The sequence below is a fragment of the Nannospalax galili genome, unplaced genomic scaffold (genome assembly GCF_000622305.1).
Source record: "Nannospalax galili isolate Female #2095 unplaced genomic scaffold, S.galili_v1.0 scaffold346, whole genome shotgun sequence".
In the NCBI taxonomy this organism is placed as follows: Eukaryota; Metazoa; Chordata; class Mammalia; order Rodentia; family Spalacidae; genus Nannospalax; species Nannospalax galili.
In genome coordinates, this window is record NW_008357637.1 from 3,007,236 (window position 1) to 3,025,620 (window position 18,385).

The following is an 18,385-nucleotide window of genomic DNA, read 5'->3' on the forward strand; positions in this document are numbered from 1 at the left end:
TTGAGCTGTTCATGTTACAATTCTTGCAAGGCATTTTAATCCCAGTAGAGCCTTCTTTCTTTAAGGTCTCTGACATGAAGACAGTATTTTTCAGGTTTGGTCATCTGTGCTAATAATGACCTTGAGTTAAATTATCACATAATTTTGAATAGGGATTTTTAACTGATGGAAATACCCTTTCTGAAAATGAGAACAGGGAAAATTTTACCACATGAAAATACAGAAAGGCATATTTTAATATTTAATGCTTATATTTGTACAATCCAGTAAGCATAATTAGATCTATCATAACTGTAGTGTTTGATTTTACAGTAAATAACTTAGGTCAGGTTCTTTATCACAGCAGTTCTTTAACTCAAGTAAGAAAACCTTGAGAGGTTGACCCTATTTTCTTGCAATGTAATGCTACAAATTTGGGCCTTTAGAGAAAAACAACGAAACACCTTCAATAGAGAGAACTGTATAAGGTTCTTTCTCATAAATTATTTTACCTAATGCTTTAAAAATCCTGCAAGGTGGATAAAATGATTTCTATTTTATAAGAAACTGAAACTGAAAGTTAAGCACCTTCTTCACATGGTCACCTGCTGGCAGCAAACCAGAGTGGTATACATTTCTCACACTGATTTCTCTCATAGCTTCTCCTATCTGCAAGCCAGGTTCTGGAAGGCTGCTAGCTGGCTGGTTCTCAGTTCATTAGGCAGGGGTTGCTGTTACTTCTATCTTCTGGTGGCAGCTAGTTTAACATGCTTTGCTTTCAAGTGGCATTTCTACTTTCCTCTTAGGTAGAGGAATTTGTACCCCCAGTTTGCAATCTTTCATCTATACTGAAATGGGATGTGTGATACTGTTTATCTTGAGCTTGTATATCCTATAATGTACCCCAGAATGCATTCTTCTGTTAGGGTTGAACCACACCTGACCTTTGGTATCAGGTTTGTGATTTCAAGTTAAACCTTTCTCTGACTGATGCCATGTGGCTTCTTTTCACCAAGTGCATTGTATTTACTTTTTACTAGTTATGTTTACTTTATAGATGTGAATCCAGTTTTCTGATCCTTGTTTGTAGTTGATATTCATATCTAGATGTTATTTTGGTTTACTAATGAGATTAGAAATAGCAATTTCTTAGAGCTGGATAGATGGCTTAGTGGTTAAGAGCACTGGCTGCTCTTACAGAGGACCCAGGTTTGGTTCCCAGCACCCACATGGTAGCTAACAATTGTCTCTTAACTCCAGTTCCAGGGCATCTGATGCAGCTCTTCTGGCCTCTCTGTGCACTGCATGACATATGCGCACTTACATACATGCAGGCAAAACACTCATGCACATAAAAAAATAAATAAAAAAATATTTAGAAATGGCACTTTCTTGTACCTTGAGGTTGCTGGAAGAAGGAAATGATTTTTTAGTGATGGGGATGAACCATACTTTATATTTGGTGTATACTGTTATTCTTAAAGGGCATGAAAAACTCTCCCCTCACATACTGTTTTGGTAACTATCTTGGCATAAATACATGAATTGTATGTCACCATAGATATTTTTATTTATAGAAAGGAGCATAATTGCAGCATAGATGGTATTTTAGCTACTAATGCTCTTATTGTTACATTAACTAAAGCCATTTAGTTGTAAAATTAAGTTGTTGTATCTATTCCTTCATCTAAGACTGTCATTATAATGTTATGTCATCTGGCTGGTAGCTCTTCTATAAGCTTAATGTTAAAATGAAAACTATACAAAAACAGAAAATATGAATCTTATCCACTAAGACTAAATTAACATTTTGTTTTGTTTTGAGAGAAGATCTACTATTTCACCATGGCTGGCTGGAATAATTTATGTGCATCATCTTCCTGCCTTTGCCTCCCAAGTGCTGTGATTTCAGGATACTCTGCCTAGCCTGAGAATGAATGTTTGTTATGAGTATTTTTATTTTACAAAGGGATGATTTCTTGTGATAATCAGTTAATTGCACAAATCAATTTTAGTTTTAGTGTATTTTTTCTACCTGTTTTTACAGATAGAAGAGATTTAAAAGACTAAAACTCTTAGACATTATCATTATGATGATAATTATTATAAATCATTAAAGCTTGAAGAGAGTTCTCAGCTTCCCAAAATTAGGCTCAACTTTTCTTAAAATTGGTCTTTAATAAAAAGGGGAAATTTTCTGAAAGGGACTTCCTGCAGTAGATGAATTAAAAGTTCAGCAGAAGTTCAGTGGATAAATTAGAAGTTCTCTCGAAAAAGCACATATATATCTGATGTGGACAAAATTTTTAGCTCTCTGGAAAATAGCCAAAGATGTACAGCAATGTGGGAAGTATCTATCTCTGACAAACTGATGGATTTTGACAATAATGGGAATCAGAGTGTTCTTCTGGGGTTGTGCTCATTCTTTGTCCCTACCTTTCACTCCAGCTCAGTCAGCATAGAGGGGTGGCCATGAGGATTGGCAGCTTTGTTGTCACAGCTGAAGGGTATTCACAAGATCTGGAACAATGGGAAATGCCCACACTCAGCAGCTTTATCGGTGGAAGTGGTATTCTTGGTCACAGAAGAGCAGAGATAAACAATAGCTTGACCAACAGTCTGAACTAATAGTTGTTATAGGGCTAAGTATGCTCATGGCTGAAGTCACACATATGTGTAACAGAATGGAGAGGTCCCTAACATCCACACACATTTTTTAATGAAAGTAAAAGTCAAGACAGACCTAAAAACTGCCTAAACCTTGAATGTGCTCTCACTGATTATATGCAGGTCTAGTAGCCCAGGGTACTTGAGCATAATTTCTATCTTATCATTGGCTAATCATTTATCTAGACAGAGGACAGGCCCTAAAATGCTGGGCTTCTAAAAGTGGTATTAAAAACTGAGTAGACATCACTGAGGATATACTACAGGGGAGACAGATTTAATAAATTTAGCTCAAGAAGTTAGTAAACAAACAAAATCAAGAACAATGTTCAGAGAATAAAGACAGAATCCAGAGTTACTATAGTACATTACCTAAAGTATCTTATTTAAGAAAATAAGGCATATAAAGAAACAGAGATGTGTAACTTACATTTCAGAAGCAAAGGTAGCAATAGAAATAGTGTTTGGAGAGATGACTCCACTGTTCAGTGCTTACTGTTCTTCTAGAGGACCCCAACTCAGTCCCCAGCACCCATGTCCAGCAGCTTATAACTGCCTATAACTCCCATTCTAGGGAATCTGTCACCTTATCTACACAGGCACCTGCATTCATGCACACACACACACACACACACACACACAAAATTAAAATAAAATTTTCAAAAAGGAATAGTCTTTTAGTGTCCCTAGATACTAATAGAAAGTCCTTTCAAGACTAAAGAAAACTATGTTTAAAGAATTAAAGGAAAATATGAAAACAAACACTCAACCAATAGAGCCTCAACTAGGTATATTTTAAATAAATATTTTTATTAATTTTTTGAAGATTTCATACAATATATTTTGATCATATTCATCCCCAACTGCTCCCCTTAACTCTTCCTAAATCCACCCCCACTTCCCTACCCCTTAACTTCATGTCCTCTTTTTAAATTTGGTAATCCATTGACTCCAATTTGTGTTGCGTACTTCTGGGTGTGGGACCATCCTCTGCAGTGTGGTCTACCTACCACACCACACCCATGAAGAAATCTGACTCGCCCTCCCCCAGAAGCCATCAACTGTTCATAGCTCCTCAGTTAGGGTGGGGGCTCATGAACTCCTTCCCACTCCATGCTATAATGTTGGCAGCTTGGGGCTTGGGCTTGTACAGGCCACCGCAGCTACTGTGAGTTGCTAAGTGCAATGGTTTTGTCTTGTCCAGAAGACAGTTTTGCTCCCATCCTCCCTGACCTCTTGCTTTTTCAGTCTTTCTGCCCCTATACTGTGATGGCCCCTGAACTTTGGGGAAGAGATGTGATATAGACATCCCATTTGTGTCTGAGCATCCCACAGTCACTTGTTTTCTGTACTTTGACTAGTTGTAAGCTTTTACATTGTACATTCTCTGTACAGTGCACATTCTCTGTACAGTGATCCACTATACAGAGAAATTTCTCTGATGAAGTCTGAGAGTTGCACTAACCTATGAGTAGAGAGATACAAATTCAGAAGACAGTTTAATACTATGTCCATTTACAAAATAATAGTTGTATGTTCACCTCTGGGGCCTGTCAGCTCTTCAACTGTGAGTTCTTGGCCAGATTCAGTACTAGGCATGTGTTTCCTCCTGCAGAGCAGGCCTTAAATCCAATCTGAAAGCAGTCTATTACTCTGATAACATTCATGCCATGGGCATATCTTTCTATGCTGGTCATTATTGCTGTTCATAGGTTTACAGCTGGGTAAAACTGTTGATAATGTTTCCCGCCCAGCAGCCTGCATAGCACCTTCTGGTACTATAATAGCTAGCCAGCAGGGAGGAAGCTTCCTGATCAGTACCAACTTGAATTCTCTATGTCCTATGACCAATGAGTGTGATATCTTCAGCAGTAGGGTCTAACCATCTAGTTCTGGTTAGCAACCAAGAGCAGTAGTAATAGCCTGTATTGTTTGGGGGGGGTCTCTGGGACACCTCTGACCAACAACTCAAGGGGAGGTATCCCACACCTGGCATGAGGCTTTTTATTTGGCAACCTTTGCTTCTGTGATGAGCATGATCCCTTGTGTAGAGTAACTCCAGTTACACACACACACACACACACACACACACACACTCACGAAGCTTATAAAATAATAAGTTTCCATATGGCTTTTTCAAACATCCTTAGAGTTAGTTATCCTTCCCCCAACCCCCTCTTTGGCCCTGTCCTTCCATTTCTCTTAAACCTCTGTCCCTATTATTCCTCTTTTTCCCTTCATATCACTTGTACTTTACATTTCCCATCCCTTAAGATCTTTCTTCTAGCCTAGCCTATGTAAGGAGTCTCAAAAAAATTGATACTGTACAATGGATATTTTCTAAGAACTGAAAGAAAATGAAATGGAAGCATACCAAAATTATAGAATGCAGATGAAGCAACAATTAGAGGGAAATCTCTAGTTTCCAGCACCTATATCATAAAAGAACAAAAGTCTAAACTTTTGTAACTTATGCTTTTGAGGAAATAATAAAAAGCAGAACAAAGCAGAACCAAAGCAAACCATTGAAAAGGAAAAGAGAGAACATTTGGAAGCCAGGCGTAGTGGCACACACCTTTAATCCCAGCATTTGGAATGTGGAATCAGGCAGATCTCTATGAGATGGAGGCCAGCTTGGTCTACATAGCAGGTTCCAGGACAGCTGGGCTACAGGAAAAAACAACAGCTAAAGAGATGAATAAAATTGACGAATATTCAAATTGACCAAAAAAAGAGAAAATGTACATTGGCAAAGCCAAGAGTGGAGTCGAAGGCAGTGCTGTGACTCCTAAGGAAGATTCAGAAGACCACAGGGGAGTAGTGTGACCAGCTGTGTTAACAATCTGCATAGTCTACATGCAGTAAAAATTCCCAATAAGATATACAGTATCAAAAATGACTCAAGAATCTGACTTGATGACTTCACATTTGTAATAATATCAGTATTTGGAGGTGGAGGCAGGAAGGCTCAGGGGTTCAAGACCAGCTTCCGATACATAACAAGTTTGAGTTTAGACTAGACTACATGAGATCTAGTCTCAAAAAGACAAAATAAAATGGCAAAACTGACCTGAGGAAAAATCAGAATATATCTGCAAGAAAAACTTAATTAGCAATTAAAAATATTTCTATAAAGAAAAGATGAGGTCCAGATGATTTCAGTGATGTTTATAGAAGAAATAATACCTGTCCTTCCTTCCCATAATCTTTCTGAAGACAGAGGTCAGTATTCTATAAGATCAATATTATCCTACACCAAAGCCACACAAAGATGTAAGAAAACTGCGGATCAGTTTCCCTCATGAATACAGGTACAAAACTCCACAGTCATATCAGCATGAAGAATCTAGCCACACATTTTAAAAAAGATTATACTCAATGACCAGTGGAATATTTCCCAGAATTGCAAGGTTGGTTTAACATCTGAGGTCATATAATAGTAAAAGGCAAAAACATAATAAGAACATTTCAAGATACATAAAAAACACTTGATTGTTTGGTTTCTTTTCTGGTACTGGTGATTCAACCTAGGGCCTCAGACATTCTAGGCAACATCCATTGATAATGAGACATCTCATCAGACTAGGAGTAAAAGCAATTTTTTTCAACATCATAAATAGGATCTATGAAAATCCACAGCTAATATCATATTTTATGATTGAAAAGCTTTGTGCTTCCCCAAGTATGAGAACAAGATGAGGAAACTCTATTCTCACCACATGTATTTAACATTGTACTGAAGGTTCTAGCCCATGTAGTCAGGCAAGAAAGAGATATTAAAAGCATCAAATTAGAAAGAAAGAAGTAAAACTGTCTTTATGATATCATCTATGTAGAAAGTTCCAAGATCCATACACACCAAGAAACATTGCTAAGAATAATGAACATGTTTTTAAAAGTTACAAGGATCCAAACCAATATACAAAAATTAACTATTTTTGTATATACTGGAAATGAGCAACCTAAAAACATAAAACTAAGGAACAATTCCATTCACAATAGCCTCAAAAGAATAAAATAGTTGAGTATAAATATAATAAGTATATAATTTATACAATGAAAAGAATTCACTGAGAGAAACTAGATCTGAATAAATAAGCATCACGCATCAATAGCTTGGTAGATTCTCTTCTAAGATGGTAATTCTCCCAAAAGTGATCTTTAGATTCAACACACTTCCTATCTAAATCTCAGCAGATTTTTTTAAAGGAATTGACGAGCTAATCTTATATTTTACATGGAAAAAAAAAGTAGAAATAGTCAAGACAGAAAAGAACTGAGCTTGAGGACTTAGATCATTTTGTTAAAAAATATTATAAATCTATAGTAATCGGTATAGTGTGGTATTGGCGTGATATCTAAAGGCACATAGATCAGTAGAACAAAAGAGTCTAGATACAAGTCCTTTATCAGATATGTGATTAGCAGATCTTTGCTTCCAACTGTCACTTGTGTTTTTATTCTCTCAGGGGCATCAGGGAAAACCCCTTACATTGTACACAAATTGGCTTTCAAAAAAGTACCCAAACCATTCACTAGGTAAAGAACAGTCTTTTCAACAAATTATGTTAAGACTATTAGAAATCTATGTGCAGAACAAAACAAACAGACTCAAAAATGAACTCCAAAATTTATTATAAATCGAAATAAACCACTAAACCTATACAGATTTGGAAGAATAGGAGAAAATCTTCATGTCTTTGGATTAGATGGAATTTTTGATATGACACCAAAAGTTCAAGGCTATAAAAAAATCAGTAAATTAGAGTTAATGAAAACTAAGAATTTCTGCTCTCTGGAAAAAAATGCTAAGAGACTAAGAAGGCGAATGCAGATTGAGAGAAAAGATCTGCAGATCATCTATCTGATAAAAGACTTGCATTTTAGAATAACAAACTCTTAGAATTTAGTAAAAAACCCATTTCAAGTAGGCAAATAAAAGCCACAACTGAATAGACATTCTGCTTAAGAATATAAAGGGGCTGGGTATGGAGCTCTATGGTAGAGCACTTGTCTAGCATGTGCAAGGCCCCAGTTTAGTCTGCAGCACTGCCAGAAATCAAACAAAGAGTGTTTAGAAAGGGCTAATAGGAAAAGGTGTTCAACCTCATCAGTTTCTAGAAAAAAAAATTATAAGTACTAAAGAGATCCCATTAGAATTTATACACACTCGAACAATAGTAATCAAAAGACAGAGGCTGGGCATGGTGATTCTTGCCTTTAATTCCAGCACTCAGAAGGCAGAGGCAAGCCGATCTTTGTGAGACTGAGGCCAGCCTGTTCTACATAGTAAATTCCAGACTAGCTGGGGCTACAGGGAGACCCTGTCTCAAAACAAAACAGAAAAACAAAGCAAAACAAAACAAAAAGATGGACAATACCAAATATTGACAAAGATGTGAAGAAAAACTAAAACACTCTTTCGCTGCTAATGAAAATATAAAATGATACAGACCGCTGGAAAACAGTTTCATTGTTTTTGTTTTTTACTTCCTTGTTTAGATTTATTCCAAGATCTTTTTGAGGCTATTAGGAATGGGATTATTTGTCTGATTTCTTTCTCAGTATGTTTGCCATTAGTATATAGAAAGCCTACTGATTATTTGTGTATTAATTTTGTATCCTGATGCCTTGCTTAATGTGTTCATCAGATCTAGGAGTTTTCTGCTGGAGTCTTTTGGGTCTTTTATGTATAGAATCATATCATCTGCAAATATGGATATTTTGACCTTACTGTCATCTTTGTATCTTATTTTCTTCACTTGTCTTACTGCTCTAGCCAAGATGTCAAGCACCACATTGAACAAGAAAGGCAAGAGTGGATATCTTTATCTTACTTCTAATTGTCATCAAAATGATTTGAGTTTTTCTCCATTTAGCACAGTTTGCTGTGGGCTTGTTGTAAATTGTCTTTATTATGTTGAGATATATCCACTGTATCACTAGATTCTCCAATGCTTTGATCAGGAAGATACTGGATTTTGATAAAACAGTTTTCTGTATCTAATGAAATCTTTGAGATCTAATGAGGTCCTTGAGTGTATTTATATGGTGGTTTATGTTTTTTTGGTTTATGTATGTTATATTACCCCTGTATGTCTGGGATGTAGCTGACCTGATAGTGGTGGCTGATCTTTTTAATGTGTTCTTGAATTTAGTTTACACTTATTTTATTGGAAATTTTTACATATTTGTTTACCAGGGAGATAGGCCTGTGATTCTCCTTTTTTGTTGGATCTTTATCTGGTTTGCTTATCAGGTCAGGGTAATACTGTCTACACAAAGGGACTTTGTAAATGTTTCTTCCTTTTTTAATCAAAGAGTATTGGTGTTAATTAGTCTTAGAAATTCTGGTAGAATTCTGCACAGAATCTATCTGACCCTGGGCTTATGTTAGTTGGGAGATTTTTTTTTTTCAATTTTATGTATATGATTGTTTTGCCTGCATGTGTGTAAGTGTACCAAGTGCATACAGTGCCCACTGAGGTCAGAAGAGGATTTCAGATCCCCTGGAACTGTAGTTTCAGGTGGTTGTTAGTTGCCATGTGGGTTTTGGGAACCAAACCCAGGTCCTCTGTAAGAGCAGCCAGTGCTCTTAATCACTCAGCCCCAGTTGGGAGATTTTTAATTCCTGCTTCTATCTCATTTGTTGTTATTAGTCTATTTAAAAATTTACTTCATCTTGGTTTAAATTTGGTAAGTCTTGGGACTGGAGAGATGGTTTAGTGGTTAAGAGCACTGATTGCTCTTGCAGAGGACCTAGGTTCGATTCCCAGCACCCATATGGCGGCTACGAACCATCCTTGACTCCAGTTCCAGGGGAATCCAAAGCCCTCTTCTGACCTCTGTGGCATTGCACAACACGGGTGCACTCACATACATGCAGGCAATACACTCGTACACATAAAATAAATAAATAAATAAAATATTTTTAAAAACAAATAAATTTGGTAAGTCTTGTATGTCTAAAACTCCATCCATGTCTTAAATTTTCCAGTTTATTGGAATATAAATTTTGAAAATACGACTTCTGATTCTTTGAATTTCCCCTTCTGTGATGTCACCACTTTCGCTTCTAATTTTATTAAATTGGATCTTCTCTATTTTTCTTTAATTGGGCTAAAGGTTTGTGAATTTTGTTAATCTCAAAGAACCAACTTCATTTTATTCTTTATAGTGAATTTTCATTTCTACCCTTGATTATCCTCTCCATCTGTTAGATTTTTGGGTCTTTTTCTTACTAGATAATTATTTTAAATTGAATTTTTATAATTTTCATACAATATAATTTGGTAATATTTTTCCCTTATCTGTACCTCCTCTTATTTCCCCCTGCCCAATTTAATGTACTCTAATATATATAAAATAAGGCCTGTAGAGTCTAGTTTCTGTCCCCAGATGTCCTTCAGTGGGGGTCTATCCATTGGAACCTGGTTAATCTACCAACAGTTCCATCTTTGAAAGAGAAGGCTTCTCCCCGTTCCATCAGTTGCCAAAATTTCCTTAGGTTGACTTGGGGTTTCTTACCCATTTCTCTATTTCTATGCTGGGATTTTCTCTGGTTTGAGCTTGCATGGAACTTGTACATGCTATCACTATTGCAGTGAGTTCATCTGAATAACTTGACCAGCTGTCTGGAAAACTGTTTCCTTGTCATCATTCACTGCCTCTGGCTCTTATCTTTCTGTCCCCCTTTCCACACTAATCCCTGAGCCTTTCGAAGCAGAAGTTTGATATAGATGTCCTATTTAGGAATAAGCACTCTGTGGCCTCTTGTTCTCTGGAATTGACCAGTTGTGGGTTTCTGTGTTAATCACCATCTGTTGCATAAGGAAACTTCTCTGGTGAGAGTAGAGAGATATGTTAATAAATGGGTATAACAAGTCATTAGGAGTCAGTTTAATTTGGTAACTATTTAGAAAAAGACTAGTATTAGGATCTCTCTTATGTCCTGTGTCTGTTCGTGTGAGAATAGAATGTATTAATAAAAAGAATGAGGATTGCTGTGTGCCACCATGTGAATGACCCTTGAAGACACTATGCTAAGAGAATGAAGTCAGACTCAAAGACCACAGTTGGTGTGATTCCATCCATCTGCAGTTTCCAGGAAAGGCAGATTTGTAGAGACAGAGCAGATCACAAGGCTGGGGTGAGAATAGACCTGCTGTAAAGTGCTGCAAGGGAACTGTCTGGAAGGTTCTAAGTCTACATTGTAGTCTTCAGTTACACCTCTGTAAACTAAAAGTCATCGGGTTATGCTCTTTAGCTAGAAAATTTTGTGATATGTAACTTATACTTTGACAAAGCCATATTTAAAGGAATTTTCCCACTTGACCTTTATTTGTGCTTAAAATTTGAAAGTTCTTCTAAATTCTGACTTAACAAGGATTAATCTTTTAATATTGTCGCATATATTGTGATTTGTGTGTTTAATATTACCAATCTCACAAGAGTAACAGCTTTGAAAGAAATACCTATTTGCATGCAGGCCTTTGTTTCAAACACGTCTTTCTGGCATCTCACTTTCTCACTTCTAGCTAAGTGATTTATTTCCCCACCAAAGTTACTGCTCATTTTGTTTTGCAGTCTTGTCTTTAAAAGATTTTTCCCCCTCAGGTTGATATTAACTTTTAGAAACAACGTGGAGTAATTTTATATGTTTTTGTATCTTTTGTTAAGCTTTTTAATTATGTTTTCTCAATGAAAATATAAAGTCTTGTTTCTGAAACACAACATGTTTAAATCGTATGCTTATCATTCCTTTCAAAATAGAATACGCTTCCCTGGGATCCCTGTATGATTACATTAACAGTAACAGAAGTGAAGAGATGGATATGGATCATATCATGACCTGGGCCACCGATGTCGCTAAAGGTAGTACTGCTAAACAATTGGGGCAGTATTTTCCCACTCTGACCTGGGATATTATATCAGAAAGTTGTTTATTCTATATCTTTAGATACTTTTTTCAGATCAAATCTAATAAAAAGTTTCAACTTACTGTACAGATAATGTCTTAGGTCATTGCTTTCTACTACTGAATTCCTTCTGCCTGTTTTCTGTCTTCTTCAGTTCTTTCTATAAAATTAAGTTCTATAAAGCCAGTAAACTACAGGGCAGATAGTTTTGCTATGTTTTGTGACACTGTAATTTAACAAGCTTACTTTTTACAACTAAAAAAAATTATAGTTCTGTTGTTTTTGAAAATCTCTAAAAATGTGATTTATTGTAGGATTAGTCCTATTCCTGTTTCATACATGATAATGTGCTGAAAATATTAAGCACTTGACAGAAAAGTTTATTTGTCCTGGTGTGTAAAAGTAACCCAGATTTTATTTTATATGTAATGCAAGCTTGGGCATCACTCTTGGAAATGAATTGTTCTTAATATACAAAGTCCCAACCAGGTACCTGTTTCTTTGCCCCCAGCAATTACTGCATAGATTATTGCTTTCTAAAGCAATTCAAATTCTATTAATTTTTATCTTTTTTTACACTTCTTACCTGAGCAGTTTTAGCTTTATTCATACTGTCAGGGTTGTGTTGAAAACAACTTGATCTCAGTAATGAATGCTGATCATCACATTTGTATTCCAGAGTCCTCTAGGTAGCAAGTGGTCTGCACTCTACCTGGGTAATTAGCTCCTTTGCATCTTACTCTCTTCTCTACAAGCATCTCTTTACAAAGCAAACATATAATGCTACTTAGCACCCAGTAAGGTATCTTAAAGATTTACTCCGTAAGGGGAGTAACTTATATTTTGCTGTTATGACAAAGGCCAAAATACATAATGACTTCTAAGTAATAGCCTGCCCTTTTGGGAATTAATCTTGGCTGTTTTAAGGTTTATGAACACTTTCTAAATTCTTCAAATAGGGAAAGTTAAGAAAAAAACTTAAGTTTTATGCTAGACGTTAACACTTCATTACCTATCAGAATAATAGCTCTGTGTTTTAGATGGAATTCTTAAATCTTTGACTGTGTTAATGAACTTACTTATGTATTCATGTATCAGACATCTCAAATTAGTGTGAAGACTTCATGTTCTTGAAAATATTTTCATGTAATATCATAGTCTCTTCTTTGCATGTCTGCCATACACAAGAACCACCTGTGTGTAAGCAAGGTGACATGCTGTTACTGGGAGTTGTCAGCAGCATTGTGGAAATTCCTTTAGTAAATGTAAACACACGATCCTAAGGACACTTTTACGTTACTGACATTTATGTTTTGGGTGCTCAGTCAGTTACATTCACATTATTATTTAATGGCACTTAGGATGGATAGGTAGCAAACAAATCAAGCTACTTCCATTACTTGGCTTCCAGTTGTGTTCTCTCTCATTTCCAGTTCCTTGCTGCTGCACCCGCACTACCCTCTGCCACACTATCCTATCTGAAGGCGAAATCTCTTGACTCCAGAATAGCACTGCCATTCTCTCAAGTGTTTCAAGAGGGCTGGTACTCTGCTTTAGAAGAGCAAGGAAGAGAAGGAGCAGAATTAACTAGCATACTAGAACCAGAGGTGCAAGATAAGGAAAGAAAGAACAGAGTCCCATCTGCTTGGTAATAAGATCCCTCTTGCCCAGTGGGTGAATTAATCTGAAAGAAAAATGCTCATGTGTTTGGCCTCAGCTGAAACTAGGCCTGTTTATTTAGAAACATTAGTAGTGTGTTACATGTAAAAACCCTTTAAGATGTCCTATAAAAGAAAAAAGAAATCAGTGCTTTAAGATTGACTTCAACCTTCTCCAGTACAACTTAGGGTAAAATTTAGAGATTCAGTAGGAAAGATTGACTCTTGTGGGTTCTGTTTCAAATTCAGCCTGTGTACCTTTCAGTTTGACTGTGATTGAAGCTACTGAAGCAATAGTATGTTGAAAAATCAAAGAATGAATAATTCATTCTAAGAGTTGACTCATGCATTTGGAAATAGGCATTGCCCAATAGCATTGCTCTTGAGAGTACATCCTCAAAGCTGCAAAGATTCTTTTTCTTCTGATTGGGAAGAGGACTGGGAATGGACCAGCAAGACATTTGAGATCGACTACAAGGAACAATTAGAGCAGACCAGCTTGAATCCAGCCTCAATCCAAAGCTCCCCCCAAATCTTCACAATGGTACTGGTCAGATCTTAAGAAACCCTGAATGGTTAAACCATATGAAAGTACTTTTCAAACTTTTTAATGATCTACAATAAAAATAAGACTCTATAAAAAATTAAATAGAATTTTTATGTATTAAAATATACACTAAACACCTTTTAATTTTATGCTGTGCATTGTATGCAAATACTTTATGGCACTCTTTCTTTTCATAGTATGCAATGGGGAAGAAAAGTGGCAATGTTTTAAGCTTTTATACTTGAGTCTTCCCTTTTGAAATCCTTACTTGTCCGCAAGTGTAAAAACTATTCTTGCTTCTAATTGTAGCAAAATGGATTATACCTGAAAAATTATTCAGAAATTTGATTTTAAAGCAAGGAAGAAATAACTATGAAATTCAGTCATACAGACTATTAAATGTCATACAAGTAGTAGCTATTGAACTTTTACAGTTTGAATATGTGGAACTTGCTATTAAATGCAATTCTCTTTATCCCAGTTACGTCTTGCTTAAGATCATTTAAATTACTAACACTTTTGTTAATTTGACTCATTTCAGTGACAGCATTATATAGCCAGAGTTAAAATCTTATTTTCTTTGTTCTTTCGTAATTCCTCAATATATAATAATCAGAATAGTAGAATAATAATATATCATTAATAAATTAACCTTTATTAAATTGTAATATTCTGTGTACTTTAAAAGCCAAACCTACTTATTAAATTATTTTCAATGGGTGACTCCTGTTTCATGTGGTGTGAGGAAGGACTATTTCTTCCACCATTTGGAAAAGAGAACTTGAAAATGAAGGGAGAGGAAATATTCAGTAGAAAAAGAGCTTCTCTCTATATTCTGTTTATATTCATGAATACAGAAGGAACAGAACACTTTCAAGGAGGTAGCCATGAACTATGTATTAAAATGTAATTTCTGATTCAGAATAATAAAACCATTTGTATTTTATATACCCAGTTTATAGAGTATCTTAATTTATATTATAAATATATTAGAAGGAATTTTGGCATATACTTAAATATAGATTATCTTAAAGATTTATTTTTGTGAAGAGAAGAAAATAGTTTGTAGCAACTGTATATCAATCGGGAGATCACTAAGTCTCTACTGCCGTCACTAATCAGTGGATCAGCTCCCTACCCCTGCCCTGTCTTCATTCCCAGGGCTTATTGAGGAATAGAGCTACAGTGGAGTGACTGCAGACATCCAGATTAGAACCCAGGAGCCTGGTCAGAACTTTGGCAGATGTAGGCCATCTTGGTTGTGGAGTACCTTGGTCACAGAGCATTTCTTCCAGGGGTTACTGTGCTATTTTCATGAAGACTCCAGAAAATTAAGGTGTCTTTATTAGGTATCCTAAGAAACTTAATTCCACAGCCAAATTCCATTTCTGTTTTACTTAAAAGAATGCTGCTAATGCAGATATATGCTATCTTTCTTTTATTGAGCATGGAAGAGTGGAACATGTGGATTTATTTTCTGCTGCTGATTTCTTTGCAAATTGTAAATGGTAATACTGATGCAATATTGAAAGACATTAATAGATCTTTTTCCTTCTTGTATGAAAAGGGATGCACTATTTACACATGGAGGCTCCCGTCAAGGTCATTCACAGAGATCTCAAGTCAAGAAACGGTAATGTGATCATACCTGTTTATCTATATATTATACACACCTGTTTATAAAAATAAGTATCAGGTTCCACATGTCATTTATAACTTGTTGTTCAATCCTCCACTTATACCATGACAATACTTCCACTGTCAGTAAATATCAAAATTCATTATAGTATCTGAAGAAGGTGCATACTGTTCTTCCATATGAATTATAACACAGAATGTAGACATTTGGATTGTTTACATTTTTTCTTTTTTTGTTGTTTTTTGGTTTTTAAAAATATTATTTTCATTTTATGTTATGAGTGTATTGCCTGCGTGTGTGTAAGTGCACCTGTATCATGCAGTGCCCTCAGAGGTCAGAAGAAGGCATCAGATCTCCTGGAACTGGAATTATGGATGGTTGTTAGTCTCCATGTGGGTGCTGGGAATTTTACCTGGGTACTCTGCAAGAGCAGTCAGTGAGCCACCTCTCCAGCTCATACATTTTTTTCTAAAATAAGAAATGTGTAGCTTAATACCTTTTAGCCAAATTTTTTAACACATCTCTAATTATTTCCTTAGGATAATTTTCTAAGGAATATCACGAGGACAAAGTGTGTTGTCATGTATTTAAGTCTTCTATTTTTAGATGTTTCCCTTTACCAGCAATTTTGAGTTTCACTTCTGAATTATATAGTGTAAATTTTTTGTGTCACTCTTGCCTGTACTACCTGGAGTAGTGCCTAGAGATGGCCAGCGTGCCTGAGAGTTTAGAAAGTAAAGGATCTCCATTTCTTCTTTCTCTTCTTCCATACTTTCTATAGTTTATTTATAATCCTATATTTATCATTTGGAGAGTGAGAATTTTAAAATAGCATGCAGGATTAGACATTACTTTCTTCCATTATGTCACCTCTAAGTTATCAGGGAAGGGCAGTAGGATTATTTAGCTTTAGCTAAGTAAACAGAGTTCGCTACTTAATTTAAAAAAAAAAAAAGGAGAGAGAGCCATGCTATCAATTATTTCCATACTTTTGAAATAGCTCTCAGTAAGGAGGAGAACCATTTATTTTTAGAAATTGTTACAGAACTACAGCTAAAAGTAATTTCTACTACTGTGATCCTTAGATAGGTAGTGATGGCAATTAGGGGAAAAGGACAGGGCCATGTACCCTGCTCACACTTGGGACCCCGAGTCTGTGTCTGACAGGTGATGGGGCAGGTGGGGCTGGAAGCTGTAGGCAACTGCCACTCAGCAGGAATCCAGGCTGACCCTACCTTAACCTTGCTGGTTGACTCAGCTGATTGTTCTGTGTTCTTCTGGGTCTTGGCTTATCTTTTGGATCTTTGTAGATACTTCTGGAACTACACACATATAGTGACATATAATTGGCTAATAGAAAGTCACTAGCAAATAATCTATCATCTAAGAGGAAATAACAGTTTTATGACTAAATTTTCAGTTCATTCTATGAATTTCAATCTAAACAAGTGCTTTGATTTTTTTTATCCTTTTAGTTAGCATAAAGACTATATAATGGAGAATTCTCCATATTTTACAAGTTACAATTTTTGTAATTACTTAATAGGAAAACATATACACTAACATCAAAAGAATATCAGATTAACTATTTGCAATTTGTTTTTACTGAGAGAAAGAATGAGACTATTTTCTATATTAATTTTTTTAATCCTCTCACCACCACATGTATGAGTGGTGCACGCATGTGCGTGTGCACACACATGTCCACACACCCACCTATACACACACCATAGCACACAAATAACAAATAAAATTTTACTCATTTTTATTACATTTATTTATCTATCTGTGTGTGTGTGTATGTATGTATGTGTGTGTCTGCGTGTGTGTGCATGCACCACAGCACACTTGTGGAGGTGAGAAGACAAATTTGTGGAGTCAGTGGTTCTCTCCTTCTCCCTTGACATGGGTCCTTGGGATTGAACTCAGGTCATCGGGCTTTCATGGCAAGTCCTTTTACCCACTGAGCCATCTCATCAGTTCCTATATTAAATATTTTTATAATTTTATTTTTAAATGAGCACTTGATAATTTTATATTAAGAAAAAGGAGCCAGAAAGAAAGAGGAAAAAAGAATAAAGATATATTTTAAAGCAATTTTAATATCATAGCAATATTTATTTACATTTATACTTGCAAAAACTTGTACCTCATTATTCCTAATACGATGTTTGCTTTGAGGATATTTTTATATATTAGATTATGCAGAATATTTTCTTTACTTATTGAAAGCATTATCGACAGAAGCTGTATTGATCATCCACTGTACTGAAGGTTCTGGGTGACTTAGAAAACAAATCCTAGAGACGCTTATTTGGGCTTCTGTCTTGGCCTCCTCTCTTCTTGTCTTCCTACTCCCATAAAAGCCCTACTTTCATATCAAAGTAGATCCATTGCCAAACAGATCTCAACATCAAAACTATTTATTAGACATAAATATTTCACATGAACTAAAAATGTATTATGTCCTAACTGATCTTTTCAGCTTCTCCCTCCTTCCTTAAAAAGTCATCCCTATATTCCCTTTCTCAGGGAGCTTAATACCAGTTGTCTAAGCCAGAGATTAAATAAAAAAGAATTGACAGTTTGAATCCAGAGCTCCTATTCTAACCATTATACTATTTTGCCTGTTCACTTAATTTCATCTTTGAGCCCCCTCCCCACCACATGCAGCTATTCATCAAGCCCAGCTGATCTGTATCCTAAATATTGCTCAGCTCAGCCCTCTAATCTCCCCTCCTTTCTCCTGGCTGAGTGCTACCATCCTCATTTTCTCTCAGACCACAACCGCTTTTATGCACAACCCCTCTTTGCTTCTTGTTCTAGTTTCTGATGCAGGGTACCCCTGCATGTTGGCTCCTTTCTTTCCTCCATAAAACATTGCTTGTGGCCTTGCATTTCTCACAAGAGCTCTTCTTGAATTGGCTCCTGCCTTCCAAAACTGCTGTGTCTTTACCTCTGAACCTGCACTTTTCTC

At 36.0% G+C, this 18,385-nt stretch overlaps 1 protein-coding gene across 3 annotated transcripts in view; it reads left to right on the forward strand.

The window, feature by feature from the left end:
• Positions 1–18,385, forward strand: part of Map3k20 (mitogen-activated protein kinase kinase kinase 20) — a 172,132-nt gene that overhangs the window by 78,784 nt on the left and 74,963 nt on the right. For all 3 annotated transcript variants that reach the window (XM_008855275.2, XM_008855276.3, XM_017794913.2), the window contains exons 4-5: positions 11,419–11,520; positions 15,337–15,402. In XM_008855275.2, the coding sequence (XP_008853497.1) occupies positions 11,419–11,520; positions 15,337–15,402 (168 nt within the window). The remainder of the gene's footprint in view (positions 1–11,418; positions 11,521–15,336; positions 15,403–18,385) is intronic.